Here is a 19,892-nt window from a genome sequence, read left to right as displayed (position 1 = left end):
ACATGTAATTGAACAAACAAAATTAAATAAAAGTCACAAAAGTGTGTTGTGCGCCACGATTGAATTTTTATTTGTTGCTAACATTGACAAAGCCCCTCTATTTTTTCTACTTCTGTGAGTGTTATCTAGTGTCGCCAACCGACAAAATCCCCTAGAACCACTATGTCATCAGATGACAAAGATAAAAAATATTCGTAAATTCATTTTTATGTTAATAATTACAAGAAGTTGATTTTCTGCAAGCAAAACGAATCAAAACCATGTGTTTTCTTTCCTTAACGATGTAATTTCAGTGTTGTTAGCTCTTTAAATTTGAAAAAGTGTCCCAGTTGTGAAGTTAAGGTTAAGGTGAGTAATCCTCTTAAAAATTTGTCATGTAAAGGTGAATCACGGCCAAATCCCCGTTTTTTGACAGTTGTGACAATGTCGAGACAACAAGAGACTCCCGGAGGTTACATGGACGGTGTCAGAGTGAAAATATCAGAAAAATATAAGCCCCCTCCACGAATAGGGCTTGCAATGTCCTACGCACAAAGACTCTCTTTGAACAAACAAATCCAAGATACGATACCGCACTACGAGTTTGTTCTAGAAAAGACTGTTATAGAAAAAATGAAGGAGTGGAGAACTGCTAGATCTGTGATGTTTCAACAATTGAATGAGCGATTAGAGAAGGCGAGAGAGGAGAGAAAGCGACAAGACGAACTAAACGACTATCAACTTGAAGAAGAGATCGAAGTTTCAACCCCTAGTCAATGTTACCAACAAAATCAATCAATGTTGATGCCTATCAAAGCCACCTATTCTACTATACTAACCCCCGCGAGTCAAACAGATAAAAGTCCGTTTAATATCTCTGATTTTGAAGCAGACACTTCAAGTCCGTTCGATAACATGGAGTTAAAGTCAATCAACGATTTGGAAGAGTTAGCGCAAGTTTTAAAAGGAGAAGAATCTAAACCCGTGAATTACTCAACGCCGTCTAGCACTAATCTAGCTTATCCAATGGTGGGGCCGAGTAACTACACTTATAGCATTCCTAGTTCCACCAGTTACGTCCCATCGTCACTTTACTCAAACCACAACGGCTACTACTACCCCCCTGAGACGATACAAGCCTACAACCCCCCCTACCAACCTGAAACTAAGTATAGTTGTTCACCTCAAGACTATAAAAGTATACCAGATATTATGAAGACTTTACAAAACGAACTCGATAATACGCATATAGACAATACGCGGAATAGAACTGACGTTTTTCCTAAACGAAGCGATGATTCCACCGACGAATTTACTTCTTTACCAAAGAATATGCAAGATTTGTCAAAGTCGATCAGTTCGATGGGATTCCCCCTGTCCAGGGTCGCCCGAGTGTGCAAAATACTAGGCAATGACCAGAAAAAGGTAACTATTTTTGAGGTGTAAACTTTGTACAAATGCTGTTTTAGGTGGTGGAGCATTTGTTGGCAATGTCCGATTTGCTAGATTTAGGATTCCCCGAGAATAGAGTATCGAAAGCCCTCCTTGAATGCGATAACGATAGAGATAAAGCTTTGGACATTCTTATTTCGTAGCACCTATCACGTGGCTGTGGCGATGTTTAATCATGTTATTTATAATTATTTATTTGTAAATATTCAATCGTGAGGTAAGAAGCGGATCTGCAATAAAACCTATATTGTGTAATGTTAAATAGTTATTTCTTTCAGTATTTTGAATACTCGCGATGAAAAGTGCATTTTTCCTTGGTGATTGTACCAGTTTTATATTTTAAGCTTTTATAAACATCTGTACGATTATCAGAAAATACTCAAGATTATAAATAAATACATAGTTAATTTATCTGTAGTTTTTTATCACGGAATTAAACAAAAAACCGTAGTTACTTGTGAAATCTTTATTTACACTTGTACTTTTTATCATTTTACAAAACACGGACCAAAATCAAACAAACCACACGCACATCAAGCCCACTTGACGCTTATGTCAAATCGCAATTTTAATATAAAACAAAATAAATATATTTATTATAAATAACAATATGTATAAAGTAATAGCAAAATTATATAAACTTGATATATAATTGAAAAATTCCTAGCGTATGCCAGTGTATAAACTCAAAACGGACCTCGTTTCCTTCTGTGACCTTGCTTTACTGAAAACGTTCCAAAAACGTAAAGTCTCATCACCGGCCCCTGTGACAATCGCCTCGCCATCTGGCGACAAAGCCAAATACAACACTCGATACGAATGTCCTGTCAGTTTCGCCACTTGAGTCAAACTCGGATACTTCCACACTAAAATCTGATTTTGCGAATATCCATGTGTTGAAACCAACTCCGAACTGTGTTTAGACCAGGCTAAATTGCACACTTGCGACCCTATAAACGAACCATTAATGCATACGAGTCAGGTAAGTAGTTACTTACGTACCCGTATCCACGCTTTGCATCGGCTGACCGGTCAGAGTATTCCAAAATCTGATACATCGATCGGCCGTTCCGCCACCTGAGGCGAGGAGGCCGTGGTGGTGTGGGGACCACGCGATTGCTTTTACTGCCGCTAGATGGTCGGTGTATGTCTGAACTGGGGACAAAGACTGCATATTCCATACGTAGAGTCGGTTGTCGTTACCACCGGAAGCCAAATATTGGTTGTCGGGTGACCATTTCAAGCCGCACACTTCCTGTCGGTGACCCACGAGGCGGCGTTCAGTCACGGTGGCTGAAGAAAATGAAGATGGCACGTGTCGGTTATCACTTATCGGTTATTTGGGTCGTGTCAATGTCAAATGGTCATTAATTATTTTATTAATGTAGAGAAGGACTAAAAACTTGACAATGAAATTTCATAATAGGTCGACTCATTACTATTAATAAAAAATATTCAAGCCAGTTGGAGACCGGTTCAATTTTTATCTACTGAAATTTTGTAATATTTTTACGGTCACCTATTGTCTAAAAATATTCAAATTAATTAAAAATTAAAAACCCATTAATAACGTCTCAAATTCCTTTTTTTTATTTTTTTTTATTACTATTCTCAAAAAGACATTTTCGTAGTAAAATTTGTTCTTTCGTATTTGAAGTAGTGAAGATTTCATAGAGTTCTCACTTAGTTTTAATACATTTTTGAACAAACTTAATGGGTGTGACATTATTTCCATTCAGCTTTAACAATTTTGACCCATATTATGGATTCTGTCTCTGTCTCTATTCTATTCTGCCTCTATTAAGAAAAGTATGTTTTTGTCAAAGAAATTAAATAATTTCAAAAACTAAGCAAAATCAATATACAAGTCTTAAAAAACATTAAAAGTTGCATAAAGAAAAGCAAGAAAACATGAAGTGTTCCTTAAAAAAACAAGTTTGTGTTATAATTATAACTTATAACCAGTGTAGGCGGTCGAGATTTAGTTACCCCCTCTACCTAGCGATATAACACATTTTTTCTGACTTTTTCAATGTGTAAATTTCTCTTTTTTGAAGTTTCAAAGTATTTTTAGAAAAGAAATTATACTCCCTTCTTATTTACATCTCTTCTTCACTCGTAAAATTGTGCTTTTGTTTAATCTCTATTAGTCTGCAAAAGCTTTTTTTATGCTACAGCCGAGGCTATAGCCCTTTCTAGTTCAGGCAGTATAAGAATTTTTTGTTTTGAGTAAGTTTTAGCATTTTTACTATTTGATACTGAAAAGGTTTATGTCATGTTAATGCCTACTTAATTCAGCAAAAAATTGGTGTATGCGATTTTATTATCCGCCAGTGTACCACTCATGCTGTGATTGCGAGAAAATAAATCCTGACCGCCTAACACTGGTTATAACTTATTTCTGTGACACTCTATACTATACTATAGTGTCACTAGTATGTACTATTTTGAGTCGGTACTCGAAAAATTAATTTCAGGTGTTGACATTTAAAGGCAATTAGTAAACATTATGTAAACTTTTGCTGTATCAATGAATTTTCCCTCCTTTCAGGGAATATAGTGACGCTTTACTCCCTTGCTTTTGACTATGTAATAATCTAGTACTTTATTCCCCCGGGAATAAAATAAATGAAATACCGATTTTTTAACCTTAAAATAAACTGGAATTGAATGAATTGAATCTTTTGAGTGTTTTTTGACATAAACAAACTCCTTAATATTTTTTTAATTTTAAAATTGCAATTGAATGAACTAAACATTTCGACAAATTATTAGACAAAAATTTATCATTTTCTTATGTTATTATTAATTTAGTCTGTTGGTAGAAATGAACATCCTTAACCCCTCGAATGAAAATGCCCTTGGCTCCCTTCGGTCATTACTTTCATTATCGGCATTAAAGTAGTTGTTTATTCCCTTAATACATAAAAAACTACTACATTATAATTTATTTTTGGAAGACATGTCAATCAGCCTGTATTTTGTTAATAATACATAATATTCTTCAAATCATTGGAAATAATATACTATTCAACGAGTGAAAAACCATTTCCACGAAGATGAAATTTACTATACGAGCCGCAGGCGAGTAAAATGGAAATTTCTAATGAGTTTATACTTTTTCTAATCTTAATCTTTCTATTTATTATTATTATTTAATTTTCTCCAGTTAATGATTGAATTGAATAACTATCTCAACTGAAGACGGTTGAGAAAAGTACAAATTCTTTAACAGGATTAGAAAAAAAAATTATTAGAGAACATTTTTTTCTGGAAATGGGCATTTTGGGCCCTACTTACGTGGTGTTCTCGTGTCCCTTTGCAAGATGAGCCTATCCCTGCTCCCCGAACTCAAAACATCCCCATTCCAGGCCAACGCCCCCACCCTCGCCGAATGTCCTTGCAATTTATTCACTTGTTTATTGACGGCTACGTCCCATACTGTAACATAACCGTGATGTGTTCCCACTGCCACTAGATGTCCTCTTTCACTCCACGCCACCGACGTCACGACGTTACCGTCGGCCGATAAATCGCAAAGTCTCGTCACTTGACTAGTACATGCCGACCATAAATAAACACAACTACCGAGACCGACACTAAGGACATTTTGTACGGACCAATCGACTAGATTTAAATAGAAATCGTCCTGGAGTTCGGGGGCATCGAGGACTTTGAAAGGGATCCGAGAGATTTTTCGTGTGGCCTTGTGAGGCGATCGCAGCAAGCGTTGACTGCTCACGCTGAGGGGCGACATCGAGTAGGGGCTCGACTGGAATTTGTTTATCGGCGTTTTCTCCATCTGGAATTTGAGGGAAAATCAAAAATTACTCCCGTGAAACATACAATTTTTTTACTGCCAAATCGGTAGTAAAAAAGTATGATTTCTTGACTTAAAATTATAAATTCTGGTTGGGCAATAAACAGTGTCAACAGTGTTATCAGTAAACAACGATGGCCTACTTTTACAGTAATTATGATTATGAATCGGAACATAATAGGTCCACCTTTTTTTTTAATTCAAACAATAGAAACACAACAAGGTGACACTTTTTACAAATAAACATCCCAAAAAATAAATTTTAATGCACCACGAAACAACTTATGTAAAAATATACAGGATGTTACAATTTTCAATTCAAATTTCATGTAGGGAATAATGGAACAGTAAGAAACATATTTGTTGATTAAAATCACTGATAAATTTCAATTACTATTGTCTCTTGATTTATTTCATTAATGATTCATACTGGGCTAATAATTTCAATGTTTCCGGCCTACTACGAGCATAAAAAAATTAATTTTAGGACAAACACCAAAAAAATTAATGAACATTAAAAACAGGGTTTTACAGAAAAGAAAAACAAATGAAAGTCAATTATTTTAGTCTAGACCATTTTTGTGTTCATTTTTTGGTATTTGAAATCCTTTAGTGTTACAAGTATAAAATATTATAATGGTTTTAGTCATTAAAAACAAAGTCTAAACTGGGACACCCTGTAATTTGTCACAGCCTACTAGACTGTCATTTTTCTGTTACATGTGGCTAATCAAAAATTTAATTATTTATTCCCTCTTCCCAATAAATTCCAATCACGTGAACCGGCAAATCAGAAATGTTTCATTACGGTCCACGTGACTCGCATGTCAATTTTTTGACATTATGATTATTGAATTGCTTTTTTGTGACAAAGTGTCTAACATCCCATTATTCTTCGCTGAAAAAGCTAATGACCTGAAATTATGTTACAAAGTTGGCAATTTTGAAAATGTCAGCTGAATAAAATAGCAAAATGTTGAAAATGAGAGTAGATGCTTCCGTTTTGTGTCACGTTTCTGAAAAATCATCGAAAAAAAATTTCGACTGGCGTACGCGTATCACATTCGCTACCATATTTAGCAGATAACACGTTTAAATATTCATTTTTTGCGACGCTATAAATATAATCGGAAATGTAGTCGCACGAATCCTTAAAGGAAAAGTCATTTCCGTTTTCATTTTCGGCCGTTATCATTTCAACAGTCAATTTTTTACAACTTCCGCTTAAGTAATAAAATTTTTCGAAAATGTTTACAAATTTCGTCAGTTATCAAACCACAAACACTGTCAAGTGTAATCGATCTGAATTTTTGTATCATCCAATGACATAGCAATGTGATTATTTAACATATTTTATTACACACTTTGCATTATTATGCAATGAATTGCATACCTGCACAAAGTTCAATTTTATGAATTAGTCTCGACGGAAAAGCGATTTGAAAAAATTACTTCTCATTTGCCTAATGCTAGAGGGAAAGTTTTTAGAGTTATTATCACCAGAAAGCAGACATCATGAACGATTATTGACAGGCATTAGCTAATTATCGTCTGCTTTGCTAGTAAGTGATAATTATAGAAAACTACAAGTCGAAGGAAACAACTATTAGTACAAAAATGCAGACGCCTTCGGGACGATAAGATAAGAACCTCAAATAATGACTCAAAAATTAAACAAGTGCATTAAGAAATAGCAGAAAAACCAATAAAATAAAATAAATCGGCTCAAATAAACAAAGTCACGTCTTTGCTTGACTCATCCATGTGATTGCCATGGTAATATAGACTTATAAAAAGCTTCAAGGGTGGCGTTTCCACTTTTTGACACTCGATTTGCGTAACTAATTTTTGAGAAAAACTTTTCTTTTTCCTACCTTTGAGGGGGTCCCGTATCTGAACAAATTCCTGTTCTTGACGGGGGTGAGCACTTGTCTTTCGTCACACTGCGACTTGACATCTTCGGTATTTTCCCCGAAAAGTTCATTTCTGAGGAGAATGTTATAAACAGAACTGTCTCTGGTGTTCTCCCCTGTCTCCCTAGTCTTTTTCCCAGTTTGTGAGTTTTTATTGGTGTCAGGCAGGGTGGCGAAACTCGTATCCCAATTATTCCCCGCCCGGCAGGGAATAAACCTGTCGCAATTCGCCGAAGTCCTCGGTTCCTGATACGTCTTCGCCCCAAATAAGTCTTTTGAAACGGAGAGTTTGAGTTGATGGAAAATCCGGTCGTCGATATTTTCAAACGACATGTCGACTCTACAACACATGCACGATTAATACCCGAGTTCAAATGTCAGGCGTTATCGAGCACAAGGGGGTCCCAAAACTCACATTTACATGACGTACAGACTTTCAATGAAGTGAGGAGAGTTAGAAAAACTGTCAGTAAGCAAAATAATTAACATTCTCCCCACTATTCTGGACCTTTAAATCGAGATTTAAACCACAACACAATATGGCAACAGCCATATCGAATTTTACTGGCCGTTGACAAGGCTACCAACGTGAAGCGTGTTTGTTACTAAATTATAAAGCTGCGTTTACACGATTCAAAAGAACCACCAACGTAAAATTGACGTAATGCGCAACATTACGGGGATTGGAGGCGCAAAAATGAATGAATCACCAACAATCTGACTTGCAAATTTTCGAAAAAATTGATCACGTGACTTTTATTATGATCGGTTTACGTAACACAAGTCGACTTGATTAATTATCAAAATAGGTTGTCAATGTCACATTTTCTAACCTCATTTCAAAAGAAAACTATTTTTATTTACACTGTGTAAGTAGGTAAATAAGATAAAACAATCTTAAAATAAGGTGGTTCCGGATGATTTACTTAAGTACTTTATCGCTTTTTTTGTTTTTCCATTCTATGCACGTGTCTAACGAATTTTCTAATGTCTCTCCGAATTTTTTTATTAGGGAAAAGAAAATTTTCCACATTTCCCAGTAAGATAATGAGGCCGAATAAAAATCAAGATTACGATGTAAGTCACTTTTTTGTATAATTGCCCCTAATAATTCTTTTCAGGCTTGTATTGTGGCTTTAAATAAGTTACAAACTAACGCGCAATATATTAAAGCAAAAACAGTGACGAATAATCACAACGGAGATCAACTTACTCAAGTAAAAAAATATCTCGCAAGGTAATTGACTACTAAAAAACGCCAAATTTCGCGTTCCACTTGTTACTGAGAAAGTTATCTAAAGTAGTAAAATATTTATTTATCCAAATTGCATTTTGCAATCAAGGGCTGGGCTATCTCTGGAAAATCTGGACGACTTATCGGTCATACATGTCGCTGGGACGAAAGGCAAAGGCACCACATGTGCCTTCTCTGAACGCATTTTGCGGGAACACGGCTACAAAACAGGCTTTTTCTCATCGCCCCATTTGATTGAAGTCAGAGAAAGGATCAGGATAAACGGCAAACCGATCTCAAAACCCGACTTTGTGAAGTCATTCTGGAGAATTTACAACGCCCTAGACCATAAAAAGGTCTTTACGTCCCTTGACAAGCCCTTTAACTCATTTCTAATTACAGAATGACGAGCATGACATGCCCCTCTTCTTCCGGTTCTTGACGATAATGGCATTCAGCGTTTTCCTGGAAAGCAAAGTCGACGTTGCGATTATCGAAGTCGGAATTGGGGGCGAATACGACTGCACTAATGTCCTCAGGTTCGAGACCCGTCAGAAAAATTAGTTTTTATGTTCTTATTGAAGGAAAGTCCCTGTTGTCGGTATTACATCGCTCGGTATAGACCACGTGAGTTTACTAGGGTCGACGATTGAGTCAATAGCGTGGAATAAAGCCGGGATTATGAAAGAAAATTGCAGGGCCTTCACTGTACCCCAATGTGGGACCGCGATGGCAGTGTTACAAGAACGCAGTATTGAAAAAAAAGTATAACAACCCTCGAATTCAATTTTCTCCTCAATTGTGCGATTTTTAGTGTCAACTTGAAATTGTCGATAATTTACAGTTCAAATTCCCACCAAATAAATCCTCACACCCGCCACATATTTTAAATTTAAACGCCAGTCTTGCCGTCGCTCTTTGTAACGCATGGTTATCACAAAGTAACTCCCCTTATCACAATCCAAAATACTCACATTGTTTTACAGGAAATAACAATAATCTAGGGTCTGTTATGTCAAAAGAAATCACAGAAAAGGCCCTATTTAGTACCACCTGGCCTGGCCGGTTTCATGTCAAACACGACAGGAACATATCGTGAGTCTCGTCCGAAATGACTTAAGTCACTTGAATCAGTTTTTAGGTTTTACCTAGATGGCGCACACACACTTGAAAGCATCACTATTTGTTCCAATTGGTTCAAAGACATTACCAAAAGTTCGAAAAAGAAGAAAGCTTTAATGTTTAATGTTACTGGTGATAGGTGCGCTGAAAACTTACTAAAACAGTTGCAAACTTGTCACTTTGATGCTGTTTTGTTTGTTAGTAATAGTGCGACAAGGTGTAGGCCTGGTAAGTCACGTGGAGTACTAACTTGGGTTTGATTGGCCAGTTCTAGATAACAGTAATCACGCTTCTTCAGATGAGTTGTTGGAGAAGTGTCATCAACATAAAAAGCTTTGGTTAAAGTTGGAAGAAGAAAATTTGAGGACAAACCAGATTTGTAAAGCTTTTTTGACAGTTGATGAAGCTTTGGATTTTCTGATAAATCAGGACCAGTTTGATTTGTTAATCACAGGTTCCATCCACTTGGTTGGTAGCGTTTTAAGTTTAATCGATCCTAATTTAAACGATTAGGGAAAATTCTAGCAAGATATATGTTTATCTTACTTGTTTAAACAACTCAATTAATAAGAAAACACTGATAACATTTTTCTTTATTATCTTTAAAAAAATATGTATACAGAGATCACTTCCAAGGATTGTAAATATCGTTTAGTCTAGTGAATTACTGTTTTTAATTACAATAAAAACATACACTTTCTCTTGTGTCTTAATTGATAACAAAAACTTAACTACTAAAGACTAGAAAAATTCAATTCTTTTTCACTTTTCCTGTTTGTTACATCAAACTCAACTTCGGATTCTATTTCATTTTCGGATAATGAAAGAGAACCGCCGGCTCTTCTCATATGTAGAAGTTTATCAATTTTATTCTAGAAAAAACAGGAGTGAGGAAAGGACAGCCAAAAAACTGACACATAAAAACAAGAAAGAAAGCGAAACAAGCACAAAAACAAAATATTACCACATCCAATTAAAAATTGGCCGTGCTAGAATATCCATGCCAACTTAGTTGCCGTTGGAGCTGGGAAAAAGTTAATAAAGAAAACAAAATAGAAAGAGCATGCAAAATAATTAGAACATGCACTAGACTTTAAACTAAAAAAACTTACATCCATTAGACACACAGTAGGTTCAGAGGCGTAACCGTCTTGACCATCTTCATACTCATCACCTGAAGAACTCGAACTCGATGACTCTTCGTAAGGTCTAAAATGACTCATTTGAAATTTATTACAATTAAAACAAAAATTCTTACCTTGAGACTTTACAAACCATTTGTGCTAAATCAGTGAAAGTATAATCGGACAAAGTATGTTCAGTTTCTGGTTTATTGGTAACAGTTGGCGCTTTAAAAATGGGTAAACTACCCGATTTTAATTTTTCCTCAAAGTAAGTTTTGCCATGTTGGTAACCGACTTCCCGAATTTCATCGAAACTTCCGAATTGTAACGTTTTGTACTTATCGATAGGCGGACGGACGTACTCACAATAATCACTGTTTTTCACTTCCTTTTGAATCAAAATTTTACAATTTTTCGTAGGTAGCAATTATTAACTTACTTCTAACTGTCTTACACAACTGACATAGGCCAGCCTTGATTGAATATCGGGTAAATTAGGTACTTTAACAGGATCAGTGAACGGATTCCATCGTTTCCACAACAGCCACCACCCCGATAAATCATCCCCGTAATTGGTCAAATCCTGATCGTCCACACTTCCCACATCAATCGCGATTATATGATTGGCTCCCAAACTCCGCATGACGTCAGCTAAGTATATCTGATTAGTGGCACGAATCACACTCAATTTTTCTACTACAAACTATAAAACAACTAAAATTCATACCTACCTGACCAACAGAAAACCCTATCTGTAAGCGTAACAAATTTTTACCTGGTACATTGTTGACGTAACACCCATCAGCTAACAAATGCCCATCTAAAGGATCACAAAGTGGCGGAAAAATGCCAACAATTGACATACTGGCCCTCACATATCTCCACAAATGACCTGCCAATTAATCGAATTTTAAAAATTTATGCCATTTTCGACGAGTCGACGACTCCTCTTCAACGAACAAAAGAAAAAATAACAGATGAGAAGCATGGAGAAAAACAAAACAAGTGATTCGGTTAATTTCCCTACTACACACCACCGCGTATTGTGATTGGTTTACCTTGATTTTGTGTGTGTTACCGAACCGAGCCAGTGTACTTACCGGTTACAGAAGGCATGCAAACGACTTGAGTTAGTGCTTTGGGGGTTTTACCTGGAAGATTGTTAGTGTAGCCTCCATCTAGCAGAAGGTGGCCATCGACAGGATCACACAGAGGTGGCATGAATCCAGATAGAGACATAGAGGCACGAACGTACCGCCACAGAGAGCCTACGGAAATGCGCTCACTAAACTACATGCCTTATATACAATGTACCTTTCGTTAGTTTACTGTCACAGACATATAAACAAACAAAAAAGCATCGGAAGCGGACGGAGTGATGTGAGTTTTTTCGAACGACCATTTACTTATCATGCAAACAAATGAAAGTCGCGTTAAAATGGTGAGCTGGTCAACTCATCTCCATTGTTTATTTTTTTATCACCTTCATTAGCTAACTATTCACCATTTTAACAATCAGCGATGAAAAAAAAAAACAAAAATCAAGCGAATTTTACAGACTTACGTCTAATTTCATATACATACCCCTATACACTTGTCCGAATTTCTCAAAAAAATCTGACATGTTTCGAGTGCAAACATATAGGTTAACCAATCACAATTTACACATTCATCTCACACACAAAAGGTTATGCAACCGAAACAAAATGAGAAAAAAAAGAAACTAATGAAGGTGCTAAATGTCCGTAATGAATAATAGACAAACAAAAGACGAACGACTATACATGATTCGGCCACTCACCGTGCGAATGTAGCCTCATACATGAAGCGGTTATATCGGTTGTAACCGTAAAATACGGTAACCATAAATCCTCAATGTACGTATCACCAAATGTGCCTTTGATTGTTTGGTTAAAATCGCGACCGCTGAACATCGACGTCATCGGATAGGTCAAGTCGAGGATCTGACGCCACCATTGGGTCATTTTCTACAAAAATAAACTAAAATCGGTTACAAAAAACAAAGCGTTACAAACCTTGGCCCATTCTCTTGCTTTTTGTGTCATTGTGGTAATGTTCCTCTCACGACACCACAGAGCCCCCATGAAGGCCCCAATACTGACCCCACCTACCAAGTCAATCGGGATTCCGGCCTCTTGGATTGCTTTGATCATTCCGACATGCGCAGAACCTCTAGCACCGCCTCCTCCCAAAACCAAACCGACTGATTTGCCGGTTAACCAACGAGCTAACCGGGAAAAGTCGGAGTGAATGTTCGGCTCCGACTGACATACTTTCGAGTACAGTTCGTTCTAAAATATTAAGAGCATAGAACAATGTTAATTATTTAACAAATAAATTTCTAATCAAAGTAGAGGTGGGGTAAAAGCCAAAAGTACACACAGTGTTGCCAGGTGTGGTGAAATTTCACCAGATCTGGTGATTTTCATGTTAGCCTGCTGATTTGGTACAAACTTTTGTAAAAATGCTGGAAATGAAAAAAACTGTTTTTCCAGCATTTTCCACGTTTTCAACCAGCAACTTGATTATTCCGTCAATTTTTTTTCAAAAAAGTTGAAAAACCACCAAATTATTTAAAAATAGTTCTGTTTGTTTTTTAACAAGATTTTACTAGACAGGATCAAAAATGACTATTTTTATCTATTTCCAAAATTTCGTTAAAAACAATTCAACAAAAAACGACGTTATTTTTGCCCTTTTCACTAGAAAAAACGTGCTTAAACAAGTGTTTAGTTGTTGAGATAAAGGCAAGGAAAATTTTAAAAATTTCATTGAAGCAGGCAAAAAAATTACAAAATTAAATCAATCAATCGAGCTTGTTACGCTCGACTTACTTCGTTTTTGAACTAAAGGCTTATTTATTTTGCAAAATCTAGTCCGAACACGCTTAAAAATCACAAAAACAATTAATACTGATGTTATTAAGACAAAAATAAGCGGAGAAAACACAAAATTTGGCCGAAAATGCTTTTACGTACGTTTTTATACTAAAATCTCAGGTTTTTTGCTAAATTTTGCTAAAACAAACTTAATAATCAAGAAATTAATTGTAAAATTACAATAATTTTGTATTTTTCAAGCGTTTTAAATTGTTTTTCAGCTAGAAACGCAATTCTTTCACAACATTTTGTTGAAAAAAAAACCAAAACAGAATGTCATTTTTTCTTTTTTTTTTTTCAAGAGTTTAAACAGATTTTTGAACGTTTTTTTTTTTTTTGTTTTTTTGTGAGATTTTGCCATACAAATCGTAATCTGGTAGAAATTAGCAGTTTTCAATTCGAATCTAGTGAATTTTATGTTTTTGATCTGGCAACACACCTGGGCGAAGCTCAGAGGAGAGAGCACACAAAGCAGTGGCGGACCAAAGTAATTTTGTTAAATGAAATTGGGGTCCGTAACACTAATTCCATTTACAGTTTTTTTTTTCTTTTACATTTATAGCCGCTTACAGCAGAATTAAGACTTACTTACCATTTGGTAAAACATAATATTCGGTGTTTAAAATGAGCAAGTGTCATTTTAAAAATCGTAAGAAAACAACACAAATTTACTTTAATAATGATTTTAGTAATTTTTGTTTATCGCAAAGCAAAGTGTGTGAATATGTGATTTTTGAAAAGTAAGTACTGTTGACGCGATATAAATTGGCAAAATCTAGTGCATGCCCACATGTGTACTTTGGGCTTCTATCCCACTCTAACTTGGATATCAAAAAATCTATTGGCAACAATAAAATTGTGACGTTTATATTTGGTAGTCAGTGTCGCCAAATCAAGATTGGTAGCCTACTTGAATCACAAAATCACAATACTGATTAAGTTACTTTCGATTTGTCAGTGTTCCCAACTCAATTTTTAAGTCACAGACCACTTTGACCAAAAATTTAAAGTTCTAGTATTACTTCGTTAAATAAGAGACAAATTAATTTTTGTCGAAAAAAGTCACTCACTATCCTATATAGGGATTTCCTTGAAAACATCCTATTAGGACTCAAAATGTGGTGATGCCACGACACCCAACTCCTCATATTGATCCAAGCGGCTGTATTATGGGGCCTTCCACCCTCGCGATGCAACAAAACCAATTCTTTTTGTGTTCTCATTGCCAATCTTTCGACTTCTTTCTCAACTTTGCCAATACTTGGGTGATTCTCCCCCAAACCGACAATCAGAATGCAATCAGCTTGCCGAATACATCTCTGTGTCCATGTACTAACTGTCAAATCGCATTGGTACAGCGAGATTTTATGTTGGTCCTCCTGTTGAGCCAACCAGGATGTTAGTCGATACTCATTATTCGGATCCATAATACTCGGACCCAAAAGTTTCCGAATTACATCGGAAGTCAGTTTTAAAGTTGGTCCAATGGCACATAAACAGTGATACAATTCATAAGTAAACGCTGTGAGAGGTACATCATCAGAGGCGGCAACGATTGCAACAGTTGAAAAATTCAGTTGCGAAGGTCGACTATCAATCGCTGAACTGCTAGGTGCATGCACATTAATCGTCGGTTTTTTCCACGAACCTGAATAAAACAACTGTAGATGGCGCTAATTACAAATTGTCAATTTACCTAAAATCCGGTGCCCCAATAAATTGATCAGTCTTGTAACAACAATAGGGTATTTCAATTTAATCGCATTAAACAACCCTTCGGGTAATTTAGCCAACTCGGAGTCTCGAACGGCTATAACCGTCGTACTTCGTTTCGTGTGAGTTACCATTTCGACTACTCCAATCAAGTCGCCTTTACCATACTCCCCCACTAACTCCTTTTTACCATTCTTGTGGGTTATAACCGATCGCAGACGCCCCGACAAGACAATATAAGTCGAATCGCTTTCGTCATCTTGCCTGTAGAGGGCACGACCCGACTCCATGAATAACCAATCAAGAGCGAAATCGACTTGACGTACGAAGGGCGAAAGACGCTGAACGACCGAATGTGCGACGTAAAGTACTATATTGGGGTGATCTTTCATCATACTACAAAAGAAAATGAGATACAATTAAAGGTGGTAAGGTAGAAACCTGTAAAATGTGTTTTTCGATAATAGAGCGATACGGCTGAAGTGTTTGGCCCGAATTGTGAAAAAACTAGGCTCGCCGGTTAGTACAGCGAGACCGCCGACGAATTCACCGTGATAGGCTGTGAACATATGAACCTCATCTTCACTTTCTGTCATTTTTTGCGAAACAATCAAAGCACCCGAAATGACATAACATAAAGCAACGTCCTGTAAAATGTTAATTAAAATTAACGTAAATGAAATTGATTTGTCCCACTTTATTTGAATCCTCTTGCATGAGATAAGTACCGGCTGCTATTTCTTTCATTTCGACGTTTCCCTTCAACATAGTGTCATCTTCAAGACCCAACTCTTTGATAAAAGCCTCAGTTGCGATTTCGATTAGAGTATCCTCGTCTACATTATCGACCGAGTGTCTTTTTCTTTGTAAAAGTGCAACGTCAGGTGTCTGAAATTGATTTTATCGGCCGGTAATTTTTCGATTTTTTACTATTACCATGCCGTAAGTGGCCATTTCGGCATCGCTGACCATATCCGGCGTCTGTGGGGAGAAAGACTTCGACTCAAGACTCGATTTACTCCTCCTGTGCCCCGGCACAGGTATCGGTTGCGTTGCATCCATCGAACTAAACGACCCATCTTTAAATTCTTCCCGTTTTTTCTTCATCGGTGAACCCCCGACTAGAGGATTTTTACTATTCCTACTCTTTGGTCCCTGTTTGACTAGTTCGGCGCTCAGACCGAGATACTGATGCAATGCTGTAAACGTGACGCGTTGCAAACGCACCATAATGACTTGAATTACGCGAATAAAAATATCAGGATATTCGTGGAAGATCTCTTGAAAAGCGATCATTGGCAGTTTGACCACAGTCGAGGCTTCGATCGCCTTCGCCGATACGGTTTTGTACGGGTTGGTGTTGCCCTGAAACGAGGCGATGCCGAGCCGGAATTTCGAGGTGGAAAAAACTTACGGTCAGAACATCGGTGAAACTGAGGAGGGAGGTTACGGATTCGCCGGGTTTTACGATCTTGAGGGAGACGTTCGTGTTGTCAGCCGACGCAATGAAGACATTGAGCTTGCCGCTTTGGACGATGTACACGTTTTCGTCGGGATCGCCTATTTAAAATTATACAAAAAGAAATTCTTAAATAAATAAAATGAAAGACGAAGCTAAAAGACAAACTAAAACATATATTTTAACTTAAAAATATCGTTTTTAAAGGCAAATTACTCGTAAGACGTGTGAGTGTAAAAGTAAAATATGATAAAAAAATTCATAGTGCTAGATACTGTGATTTTTATTCGTTTAATTTTTACAAATACGACTCATCTCTAAAATTAAAAGCAATTAATTAATAATAGTAAAGATAAAGGGTGTCCAAACGGGAGATGTAATTTTAATTTCTCAAAAAAAACCCAATTTTTTTATTAAAGAATATATTTTTATTTCAAAATAAAGTTTGAACATTGCCATTAAACATGGAACATCTGTCAAATGTTTGTCTCTGCTTCTTTGGCAGGAAAACATTCTTTTACAGAAGTTTTTGACATTTTCATATAAAGAACAAAAAACAAAAAAAAGAAAAAAGTCAAATCTTAATTATTTTGAGAACTTCACCGCCCTTCCCGTTCTACTTTCGTAATATTTTTAAAAAAGCCACAGTAATTACTAAAAAAACATGCTAAAACTTCCACAAAAATGCAAAAATTATGTTTCTGCTGAAAATAATAAAACACTCGAAAAATTAAAAAATTATGACATTTTCAAACAGTTGCGTGTTTTGAAATTTCAATCTGTAATGTTATTGCTTTTCTGACTAAAAAACCTGCTAAAACTATATAAAAATGCAAAAATTATGTTGTTTTCAAATTAGATGGGAAGTATGTTTGGTCGGTTTTGACGTAATTTTGCAAATGAATTGCGTTTTTGACTAAAAATGTGCTAAAACGTCCGAAAAAGTCAAAAATTAGGTAATTTTCGATCTAATTGAATGGTCTTTGGGATTTATCTTTGACGTTATTTTACAAATAGATTGGTGTTTCAGGCTAATTCGCAAATGACAAGAACCGTTCAAGTAATTTGGTTCCAAATGCAATTTTAATAATTTTTGTTATTATTTTTTAATGTAATTCAAATTTAGGCTGATGGTAATTACTTCTCAAAAGAAATTATAGATTTTTTACAATTGGGGAAGCAACTTTATTACCTTCAATCATAAAATAAAAACTAGCAACTAAAAGTTGGATTAAGAGTTCTTGTTTATTGTTATGTAAATTTTTGTTGTTATTATAAAATTATAAAAAAATGTTTTTCACACTTATTTGGGTTATTTCTATTTAAAAAAAAAGAACTTAGGTATTTTGTAGATACTGTGTTTTACACTGGGAACAAGAATTTTGCCCTATAATTACTGTTTTTGAGAAAACAATTTTGTTTATTAATTTTAAACAAATAATTACTAATAAGCATTTTAAATGAATGTAAGCGTGAAAATAAAGTATGCAAAAATTCTTTTTTTTTAATTACTGGGTACTGTGTTTTTGCTTGGAACAGCCGAATTGTGTACTCTGAATATCTGATTTTTTTTAAGTCTCGTCCAATTCTTCTAAAATAAATTACAAAATTAGTCTCATCACCAATAAAGAGCCTTATTTCAGGGTTTCTAGAGTGTCTATGGGACAAAGTGAGATTCTTTTTAATAGAACAATAAATTCTAACAGTTTGATAGGAACTTTTTTAAGTTAAACCATTATTCATTTTTTGCAAGAATGGAGAAACCTTGTATAGTAAAACCACTTTTTAATTAGTTATTCACATTTACATAGTAATCACGGAGCTATGAGTGTAATTAATCACATTTGAATGAGTTTGCATTATTTTAAATCGCAATTACGCCTTTACCTATCTTGAATAAATGTTGCCCGGCATCGACATTGATAATTTCCGTGTGTTTGCACAACTTGAGGAAAATCGGCTTCTCAAAATGCCCAAAAACCCTAATACTTTGAAGCATGTACAAGGCATCTGGGGGCATCCTGTCGTCGCTCAACATTTCCTCTTGTAAATATTCAAGAGGCGGTTCCAGAACCTAAACAATCATTTCATACATTCCTAGAAATTATCACGTGTCCTTGCGATAAGCTTTCACACTTGTGTAACGCTCAGGCCTGGTTACATGAATTAAATACCTTCAATTGTTCCGTATCATTTTCCTTTTTTAATTGTAAAATCCTTCTCGCGAATTTCATCACCATTTTTCTCTTCCTACCCTGGCCGGAGTTTCGCACTTGGCCTGATATGTTTTTGACCTTGCGTAACATTTTGCGGCCGTAAAACAGCGCTTTATCCCGTTTCCTGAACCTTGCACTTGCCTCTTCGGATTTCAATTGTCGTGCAAAAAGAGCTGAAGAAAACAGTTACATTCACATAACAAAACACGAAGCAGTACCTTTTCGGTGGCATTTTCGAATACAAAAATACGTTATTGAGATAATCGTCGCGAAGATTCCGGCCAGCAATAGGGGCAACACCTGGAAGCCCCACTGAAACCCAAACATGCATACAGCGGCGTAATTACGCAGAAATTGGTTAAAATTCCAGTTTTCTTACCTGGAACGTCTCTTGGGAAGAAACAGTTGAGAGGACATCACCGAACCAACTGGACTTGAGTGTCTCTCCATTGTTTAAGTTGTATACCGCATTTAACACGTCCATTTTAGTTTGAACATTAACAAAAGTGGACTTTGATGAATTAAAAGTTGATTAAATTCCAAACCTATTTGGATGAATTCACTCACTTGACTGTCAAAGTCAAATCAAATGCCACAAACAAATGCACATCGTCCGAAAAGTGGGAAAAATTGCAGCCGACTGGGCATTCAACCGAAATTTTAAATTTCTTAAACGCACAGTTACCTCATTATTTATTTACCCAGAAACAAACGATCCGTTTTCTAAAAAATTAGAACAATTTTTTTATTGGAATATTGTTTCACCTAAAGTCGCAGTCAATTCATAGTGGCCACTTCCCTGTGTCAATTTGTAAAAATTGAGTTGTGTAAATCCGACTTTAAACATCCAATTGTTTTTTTAGGGAGAGGTGGCGGGCTAGGGGCTGCCAACTTTGCAATAAATTAAATGGCCACTAGGAATTGACCGCGACTTTATAGTTTTAACGATTTCGAATTAAG

The 19,892-nt window shown here is 36.0% G+C and overlaps 4 protein-coding genes across 11 annotated transcripts; 2 read left to right on the top strand and 2 right to left on the bottom strand.

Annotated features, from left to right (window-relative positions):
• The first annotated feature begins 146 nt into the window (after positions 1 to 146).
• LOC123007534 lies at positions 147 to 1,858 on the top strand. 3 transcript variants are annotated; one of them, XR_006412870.1, is made up of 4 exons: positions 147 to 348; positions 416 to 1,404; positions 1,449 to 1,648; positions 1,710 to 1,858. XR_006412870.1 is itself a non-coding variant. In XM_044402898.1 (3 exons), exons 2-3 carry the CDS (start codon positions 424 to 426, stop codon positions 1,572 to 1,574), a joined length of 1,107 nt encoding a protein of 368 aa, XP_044258833.1. In that variant the 5' UTR covers positions 147 to 348; positions 416 to 423; the 3' UTR covers positions 1,575 to 1,854. The 3 variants fall into 3 exon arrangements, 1 of the variants encoding a protein (XP_044258833.1); XR_006412871.1 differs by having other exon boundaries at positions 1,697 to 1,852; XM_044402898.1 differs by having other exon boundaries at positions 1,449 to 1,854.
• A 24-nt stretch (positions 1,859 to 1,882) lies between these two features.
• Positions 1,883 to 10,017, bottom strand: LOC123007533 (fizzy-related protein homolog). 3 transcript variants are annotated; one of them, XM_044402895.1, is made up of 5 exons: positions 9,373 to 10,017; positions 7,126 to 7,504; positions 4,732 to 5,233; positions 2,434 to 2,724; positions 1,883 to 2,381 (listed from the first exon to the last, which is right to left on the bottom strand). In XM_044402895.1, exons 2-5 carry the CDS (start codon positions 7,495 to 7,497, stop codon positions 2,095 to 2,097), a joined length of 1,452 nt encoding a protein of 483 aa, XP_044258830.1. In that variant the 5' UTR covers positions 7,498 to 7,504; positions 9,373 to 10,017; the 3' UTR covers positions 1,883 to 2,094. The 3 variants fall into 3 exon arrangements, with proteins under 3 accessions (XP_044258830.1, XP_044258832.1, XP_044258829.1); XM_044402897.1 differs by having other exon boundaries at positions 9,677 to 10,017; XM_044402894.1 differs by having other exon boundaries at positions 7,580 to 10,016.
• On the top strand, positions 7,847 to 10,220 carry LOC123007532 (folylpolyglutamate synthase, mitochondrial-like). Of its 3 annotated transcripts, none has more exons than XM_044402893.1 (9): positions 7,847 to 8,033; positions 8,177 to 8,241; positions 8,286 to 8,401; positions 8,508 to 8,754; positions 8,801 to 8,937; positions 8,983 to 9,163; positions 9,213 to 9,493; positions 9,540 to 9,748; positions 9,795 to 10,220. In XM_044402893.1, the coding sequence occupies exons 2-9, from the start codon at positions 8,212 to 8,214 to the stop codon at positions 10,031 to 10,033; spliced, it is 1,440 nt and encodes a 479-aa protein (XP_044258828.1). In that variant the 5' UTR covers positions 7,847 to 8,033; positions 8,177 to 8,211; the 3' UTR covers positions 10,034 to 10,220. The 3 variants fall into 3 exon arrangements, with proteins under 3 accessions (XP_044258828.1, XP_044258827.1, XP_044258826.1); XM_044402892.1 differs by having other exon boundaries at positions 7,848 to 8,241; positions 9,213 to 9,339; positions 9,385 to 9,493; XM_044402891.1 differs by having other exon boundaries at positions 7,848 to 8,241.
• On the bottom strand, positions 10,084 to 19,521 carry LOC123007531 (neuropathy target esterase sws). 2 transcript variants are annotated; one of them, XM_044402889.1, is made up of 17 exons: positions 19,312 to 19,521; positions 19,151 to 19,244; positions 18,891 to 19,105; positions 18,604 to 18,790; positions 16,672 to 16,817; positions 16,194 to 16,622; positions 15,954 to 16,145; positions 15,699 to 15,904; positions 15,241 to 15,653; positions 14,615 to 15,192; positions 12,681 to 12,956; positions 12,446 to 12,632; positions 11,796 to 11,912; positions 11,084 to 11,295; positions 10,779 to 11,032; positions 10,633 to 10,729; positions 10,084 to 10,392 (listed from the first exon to the last, which is right to left on the bottom strand). In XM_044402889.1, exons 1-17 carry the CDS (start codon positions 19,414 to 19,416, stop codon positions 10,255 to 10,257), a joined length of 3,846 nt encoding a protein of 1,281 aa, XP_044258824.1. In that variant the 5' UTR covers positions 19,417 to 19,521; the 3' UTR covers positions 10,084 to 10,254. The 2 variants fall into 2 exon arrangements, with proteins under 2 accessions (XP_044258824.1, XP_044258825.1); XM_044402890.1 differs by lacking the exon at positions 11,796 to 11,912 and adding an exon at positions 11,420 to 11,536.
• Positions 19,522 to 19,892: the final 371 nt, after the last annotated feature.

The sequence above is a fragment of the Tribolium madens genome, unplaced genomic scaffold (assembly GCF_015345945.1).
Source record: "Tribolium madens isolate multiple individuals breed KSU strain unplaced genomic scaffold, Tmad_KSU_1.1 Scaffold_3;HRSCAF=73;Tcas5.2_LG2, whole genome shotgun sequence".
Classification (NCBI taxonomy): domain Eukaryota; kingdom Metazoa; phylum Arthropoda; class Insecta; order Coleoptera; family Tenebrionidae; genus Tribolium; species Tribolium madens.
This window is presented reverse-complemented; position numbering and strand designations above follow the sequence as displayed.

Excerpts from the sequence above, each read along its gene's own strand:
- LOC123007534 (XM_044402898.1), top strand. The coding sequence starts at position 424 with ATGTCGAGACAACAAGAGACTCCCGGAGGTTACATGGACGGTGTCAGA. Across the intron at positions 1,405-1,448 it reads TAGGCAATGACCAGAAAAAG|GTGGTGGAGCATTTGTTGGC; the intron begins GTAACTATTTTT and ends ATGCTGTTTTAG.
- LOC123007533 (XM_044402895.1), bottom strand. The coding sequence starts at position 7,497 with ATGTCGTTTGAAAATATCGACGACCGGATTTTCCATCAACTCAAACTC. Across the intron at positions 5,234-7,125 it reads GATACGGGACCCCCTCAAAG|ATGGAGAAAACGCCGATAAA; the intron begins GTAGGAAAAAGA and ends CTCAAATTCCAG. Across the intron at positions 2,725-4,731 it reads AAGGGACACGAGAACACCAC|CCACCGTGACTGAACGCCGC; the intron begins GTAAGTAGGGCC and ends CATTTTCTTCAG.
- LOC123007531 (XM_044402889.1), bottom strand. The coding sequence starts at position 19,416 with ATGGACGTGTTAAATGCGGTATACAACTTAAACAATGGAGAGACACTC. Across the intron at positions 15,654-15,698 it reads TCGAAAAACACATTTTACAG|TATGATGAAAGATCACCCCA; the intron begins GTTTCTACCTTA and ends TTTCTTTTGTAG. Across the intron at positions 11,296-11,795 it reads CTACACTAACAATCTTCCAG|CTGACGTCATGCGGAGTTTG; the intron begins GTAAAACCCCCA and ends AGATATACTTAG.
- LOC123007532 (XM_044402891.1), top strand. The coding sequence starts at position 8,152 with ATGTCTCTCCGAATTTTTTTATTAGGGAAAAGAAAATTTTCCACATTT. Across the intron at positions 8,755-8,800 it reads ACGCCCTAGACCATAAAAAG|AATGACGAGCATGACATGCC; the intron begins GTCTTTACGTCC and ends TTCTAATTACAG. Across the intron at positions 9,164-9,212 it reads AACGCAGTATTGAAAAAAAA|TGTCAACTTGAAATTGTCGA; the intron begins GTATAACAACCC and ends TGCGATTTTTAG.